We start from the raw sequence: 6,795 nt of genomic DNA, 5'->3' as shown, positions 1-6,795 counted from the left end.
GCTCCTACTTAATATGCTGTATAGGGAAAGCCGCTTCCCATTTCTGGAGAAGAGTTCAGTTCCATTCAAATGCATATTACTAAAGACCTCTTAGTACATCACACAGAGAGCACTGCTTCACAGTATTGAATAAGGGCCTAAGGGGGAGATTTATTAAGCGGGTGATGTGGGGTATTACACCGGATCCCATGTTAATTGCTATTTAAGTCAATGGCAGGCAATGCTGGATCAGGGTGCCCTGCTTCGGCACTTAGTGAATCCCGGCGTTAGTCTCTGATCAAGCCTAATATCAAATATTACCACAACACTTTTATTGAACTAATAAAGGCAAACACTGGTTCATCGGGTAAAGATCTGACGTACCTGACGTATATGGAGTGTTAATTTCTTGTTTTGACCAACATTGTCATAGAGCTTTTTTATAACAATTACAGATGTAAAATACAGTGAAAAAGCACTCAATTCACACGGGTAAATATTTTATTGATAGACCTTTGTGTTATAAACTTTATACAAGGGTTTCTTACATTCATCATGTGAAGCGACAAAAGTCACTAGAGAAACAGTAAACACAGAAACACAGTAATAAATATCAAAAACAAGATAATCCCTCCTGTCAATGTTCCAATCTGACAAACGGGGTTCATTTGATAATAAGTAGTTTATTGCAAAGTATGGTCATACTCATTCAAAAGTCTATAGGACTCTGCCAGGGAGTGTAAATGAGTTAGTGCATTAACCCTCCTCTCAACATATTGAATAGGGTGGTAGAAGGGAACATTTTAAAGATAGATACATATCACATATCACTATTTACATTAAATGTACAGCACTGTAGCACCTTCATATGAGGAGTCTGTAATTGCTTATGGTTTGCGTATGATGGGGCTGAGCCATGAATGGCTACAAGCCCTCTCTTATATAGCTGCCAGTACCTTTGTTACATAACTAAAATATGAGGTTTAAGTTAACACTTCATTATATTTCTATACCAAATAATACAGACACTAACACATGCTCATTATTTGGTCACACACACAGACTGTAACACATGCTCATTATTTGGTCACACACACAGACACTAACACATGCTCATTATTTGGTCACACACACAGACACTAACACATGCTCATTATTTGGTCAAACACACAGACACTAACACATGCTCATTATTTGGCCACATTCAGACACACTCAGGCTCCCGCCTGACTGAGATTTGTATCACACGGCAACAGGATTTGAAGAGTTCCAAAGCGTTGCATAAATGAATAAACACTCAGCGACACTGGGTGGGATGTTACAGCTGATCCAATTTACAGCTTTAACACACTTTATCCATGTTTTTTGGATAGCTGTGAAGAGAATTCAGCTCCACAGACTGCTTGCGGTGTTCCTCTCTCTCACGCTCATGCTCTGGATCATAGTTACCCTGTAGGATGGACAGTCTGTCCAGTGGACTTGTTTCAAGAGGGAAAAGAAGATAGTTATAGATCAGGGAGCCAAAGATTGCACCAGTCATGGGACCCACCCAGAAGACCTGTGAATAAACATGGAAAGTAAATTAATTTTTGACTAGCCTCTTCATATATACATTATTCAGTTGGCATAATGTATAAAAGTAAATGTGCTTCTAAGATGACATACAGTAGGTCTTACTTTAGATCTCAAACATTATAATGTTATGTTAAGATGGTCATTTATTGAAAAGGCAAAAAGTAGGAGTGTCAATAAAATACACAACACTAACGTTTTGATTAAGCAAGAAATGCATATTTTGAAGGCAAATCAAATGCAAAAAGTAATATATATATATAAAAAACAATACAAAACAATACAACATTGATTTAAGAGAAAGTTCTCTAAACGATTGCTGGTCACAATGATACTCTATGTTTCGGGCTAATTAAGAGTCATGGGGTACAAGGTTTCTTTTGACATTTTTTTATCTTAAAAGACTAAATCATTATCATACAAGTGCAGAGTTATGTTATATATGTTTATTATGATCATGACAAATGAGTCTCAGAGATCCATTATTTACTTAACATTGTGCTAACATGTATATTTCTAACTCAATAACGTAGTGTTACTTGCTAACATGCACCATTATAACTCAATAACGCAGAGTTAAATGTAGTTTTATTCCAGAAATGGCATTGTGATAAATAAAGTGCTGTTAGTGCAAATGATATCCAAAAGAGGCCTCACCTTCACAATGCCTATCCACAGTGGGCCGTTACCGTTAATACAGGGAGTTTACCTGACATTAGTTCGGTCATACCTAAAGGTGGCATTACCTTCATCCAGACGCTGAAATATGGTGGGGGAGAGTGTAAAATAGTCTCTCTCTCCCCCCAACATGGTGCTAAGCTTATGCTATTGGAGATATACAATGGGCATTATGTTTTGTGCATATAATTAGCTTTCTGGACTTGCGGCAACCTCAGGTAAATAACGGTTGTTAAATATTTTGATAACAGCTTATCACTGAGTTAATGTACTTCTGTGTATCTGGCGTATAGTGTTTCTCTCATGTGCCTCTTTTATCACTAGACTCAATTCTACATTTCAATGTATAAAACAGCTGCAGTATACAGCATTAAGACTACAGCCTTAAAGTACAAGAGACACATAATACAAAAGACACATCAGTGCCATATTGCAGTAGATGAAAAGCTATAAGCTGACCCTTCAGTGGCTTCATGTTTCCCAGTTAGAACTTCTTACCCAGTGAAAGCTGAATTGTCCTGTGATCAGTGCTGGGCCAAAAGACCGTGCAGGATTCATTGAGCAGCCAGTGAAGTAGATCTAAAACAGGGAGCAAATAGGGTACTATATAAAGACAAATGCATGTAATTGACTACCCACAGTACTCTTTCTTTGTTACACCCCACTCAGCCCTCTAATCCTGGTTTCCCACACAATGCATTCTTACTCTGCTCCCACCCATACTTGCCAACATGTAATAGCTATTTTCCGGGAATTTGGGGATTAAAATGGAGGACATTTCTAACTGACATTCATTGAGGCAGAAGGAATGTTTTCAGAGCAAAAGAAACATTATATATTTCCTATCTAAAAATTAGGATCTCACCCATGGGAAAAATAGGGACAATTGGTTAGTATGCTCCTCCCCATCATAACTATTACTCTCCTCCCAAGATTTTAGTGCTATTACTCAACTTCCCCACCGCCAGCTCCCCTGCTCTTTCACTGCAGTCAAAGTATGACTACACTTGGATATTACTGTGGTACATACCCCAAGGAGATGCCCTAGAACAACTGAGAGTCCGATGGATATCGATGGAGATCCCACATTGTCTGTTCGGCGACCGTCAGTTGTGCCAAAAATGCACAGAACCAGCTGCATGGTCAGGAAGAGCTCCACTGCAACACCTTGTCCAGGACTGATGTCATTACTGAGCTACGGTTACAAGAGAGTGTGAATTAATACTAGAAAGGCCTAAAGAGTATCCCTCCATAAAACTACTCCCTACTTGAAAGATTTCCTGACGGTCACTGTATTAATCATGTTACTACCAGAAACCTCTGCATAGCATCAACTTCTTCTGAAAGATCTAATGTAAATAACTCTTATTAACTACATCACTGTCACAGTACTGTTACATTCGTCCATACTTTGTACTGTAAAACACTTTACTGTACCCCGGTAATCTAGAGATACGGGATATGTTTCATTAACCTTTTCCATAATGCAAATTACAGCTCCACTAACGCCTACTCTATCGATAGACCTACATATTATTAATATGTTAACTCTTTCTGTGGTCATTTTGCTAATCCATTAACAGTAGTGAAGGGGAATACATAACTACAGCATGTACCACATTTCCTGTGAATTGTGCTTAAATATCTGTACAGTGACAGAGCACATTACAATATTTACAACTGCACTTAAAAATGTAGCTGATTAAAATGTGCTACTGCAGTCTAACCACTACATGCAAATTATATTCATACCAAACTATACTGATATACACTGATATTATATGTAACGAACTTTGCCACCTTATTTCAAATGTTTGTTTATTTTAGTACTCAAAACCAGTACAGGTACTTTATATAGCACTGCCCCCCCCCCCACTGCTCCACCCACCTGGCACTCACCGAGTTGACACCAAAGGTTCCTCGCACTTTCGATGGAGTGAACTCGTACAGTAACCCAGCTCCGGCCACAGCTCCCGCCACCTGAGCCAGGATATAGAAAATAGCTTTCAGGAGTGAGATCTGTGATCCCACCAGGAACGCCATGGTCACTGCAGGATTGAGGTGCGCACCGCTGATGTGCCCCACTATTTGGACCATTGTACCTATACCTAGACCAAAGGTAAGTGCGATCTGCAGGACACTTGGAAGGGCTGAAGGCCAGGGTAGTGCACTACCAAGGCCAAAGAAAACAAATAAAAGTGTGCCCAAGAATTCAGCTAGTAGGGCCCGTAAAGAAGCCCCTGAGCACATATCTTTCAGCATGGTTTTAACCGAGGTGTAGTGCCTAAGCCTACAGAAAAACCTTTTGCTTGATGTGCTTTATACTGCTGTTTCTGCACAGCAGGTATATATCTCTTTAGGGTGGAGGAAATCATTCCACTTAGAGGTGTGGTCCTGAGCTATTCAGTCCAAATGGAAAATTTCCTTTACTATGGCTGACCTTCCCAAGTAGTAATTAAACCTATAACCACTTCATTGCAGCACTAGGTAGCAATATACAGTAATACTTTAGAGCAGGGGTGACAAAACTTTTTTTCAGACGTGCAGATAAATGGGCACAAATTTGTAGGCGGGCCACTAGCTTACTGCCCCTTACATCCGGTTTAAATTAATAACTAAACCAAAACAAAATAACGCCAACAATTGCACAAGAATCATAACAAAAGTGAAAAATAAGTAATCTGCGCTCGGGCTGTCCTATAAATTCAGCGGGAAAGATCCCCTTGCAGCTGTGCACGCTGGAGCAACTCCCCAAACGCTCCTGAGATTCAAGACCCCCGGACAGGATCTCATAAAGTCAAAGAGAAGAAAATGCAAACACAGCGCACCAGGGATCAGTATTAAAAATATAACAATTATAATATCTACACAACCCACAAAGTCCCAGCAAGTTCAAGAAACCCCAAAACTCACCACATAATATATATATGTATATAAGTGTCAAAAGGAGTGCCACTGAGCGAGGCCAAATGTATACAACAAAAGACAGAAAAGCTCATTGCAACATCCAATATGACAAAATACACAGTGAAATACCTATATATTCTCTTGAAAAGGGTCATTTAGTGAAACCCTTTGGCCAAAGCGTTATAAGACTGCAAGCCACAACAAGGCATGACCATTAGCAGGTCCTTTTACTACCTGATTACAATTCTCATTTACCTCTATTTGGAGGTAATACACTGTAAGAAGGCACAACATATGAGCCAAGATAACAACTTATTACCATTTTGATAAAACACCTGCACTTCGATGCTGTTTTTTTATGTTTTTCTGTTGCTGAAATACATCCCATGCTCCCCCTGGAATTGGAAGAACATTGAACTTCTAATATGAATGTTTTTAGATCAATTTGATTCATGGTGTAGGCTTCATAGAAGCAAGTGCCATTTTAGTATCCTCGTCGGGGAGAGTCCTGGTATTTTATGTAATTGTTATATTGTGTTTTCATTTATATTGTTTTTTATTGTTATTTTTTGTAATTGTGTCATTCAGTTGTCACTGGATAATATGTGTGTGGTCATTTGACCAGATATTAAAATGGTTATATTTTTAATACTGATCCCTGGTGCGCAGTGTGTGCATTTTCTTTTCCAAGAATCACAACAACATTAAAATATTTAATTTTTTTTTTCTTGAGAAGAGAAGAATACACTTGAAATCTTAATTAAAAATAGAGAAGAATATGAATTTAAAATGTCTCAATGTGATTTCAGTACAGATCTGCACTTATTTTTTAACAAAGTTAAAACTAAGTTGCCGAAAACGTCTGCTCACAAAACAAAGATGGGGAATAACTTAAATGCAATTTAATTATTTAAATTGACTTGGTTCATTTTATATGTGTAATTGTTAAAGAAGTTATTTAAATTGTATTCATTTTCAACAAATATGTTTATATATATATATATATGTATATATATATATATATAAATATATATATATATATATATATATATTTCCCTTATCATGTTTTTTTTTTTAATTTTTAAGGATTTCACATTGTTCCTTAATCGATTTGTTTTTTTAGCTCCTACATCATTTTAAATGCCATTGTGGACCGTGGGCCACCGGTTAGCCACTCCTGCTCTAGAGGCTATTCATCAAATTGTTCATGCTGTATAAACTGTGCTAACCTCTTGAAAGAAATCTGACCTTTTGATTGGTAACTCTGATACAGGTTTTGTTTGCACACCTTATATCCGTCAACTAACTCCAGGTCAAAAGTGTAATGATGTTGTTCTTCAGCTATTTCTCAGTTATACAGTACTATCATTACATACAGAGCAGTACATGGGGATACAATATCAGCAATTTATTAGAATTAGAGATACAATCTTTGTATCCATATTTGCTAAAAGTCACCCAAAGTTAATTTCGAAAATCAAATTATTTACAAAATTTGTTGACTTTGCTATGACTTTATTCTTCAGAATCCAGGGGGAGCATAGGAGAAATTCAACCTAAAAGAGAACAAACCCCCCCCCAAAAAAACATATCTAAGTGTAGATGTATTACATTTGTAAATTGCAAGAAAACTTGGCTCCTATGTGTTGCCTACTCACA

The 6,795-nt window shown here is 37.6% G+C and overlaps 1 protein-coding gene across 1 annotated transcript; it reads right to left on the bottom strand.

Moving 5' to 3' along the window:
- Window positions 1–642: 642 nt before the first annotated feature.
- Window positions 643–4,575, bottom strand: LOC142490100 (aquaporin-2-like). Its single transcript, XM_075591899.1, has 4 exons — window positions 4,129–4,575; window positions 3,260–3,424; window positions 2,728–2,808; window positions 643–1,537 (listed from the first exon to the last, which is right to left on the bottom strand). The coding sequence occupies exons 1-4, from the start codon at window positions 4,489–4,491 to the stop codon at window positions 1,322–1,324; spliced, it is 825 nt and encodes a 274-aa protein (XP_075448014.1). The 5' UTR covers window positions 4,492–4,575; the 3' UTR covers window positions 643–1,321.
- Window positions 4,576–6,795: the final 2,220 nt, after the last annotated feature.

The sequence above is a fragment of the Ascaphus truei genome, chromosome 3 (assembly GCF_040206685.1).
Source record: "Ascaphus truei isolate aAscTru1 chromosome 3, aAscTru1.hap1, whole genome shotgun sequence".
Lineage (NCBI taxonomy): Eukaryota > Metazoa > Chordata > Amphibia > Anura > Ascaphidae > Ascaphus > Ascaphus truei.
This window is presented reverse-complemented; position numbering and strand designations above follow the sequence as displayed.

What these genes read in the sequence shown, in the direction of transcription:
- LOC142490100 (XM_075591899.1), bottom strand. Translation starts at nt 4,491, where the DNA reads ATGCTGAAAGATATGTGCTCAGGGGCTTCTTTACGGGCCCTACTAGCT. An exon ending in GAACCTTTGGTGTCAACTCG is followed by an intron (nt 3,425 to 4,128) that starts GTGAGTGCCAGG and finishes TTGTAACCGTAG; the next exon opens with CTCAGTAATGACATCAGTCC. An exon ending in GACAATTCAGCTTTCACTGG is followed by an intron (nt 1,538 to 2,727) that starts GTAAGAAGTTCT and finishes GTTTATTCACAG; the next exon opens with GTCTTCTGGGTGGGTCCCAT.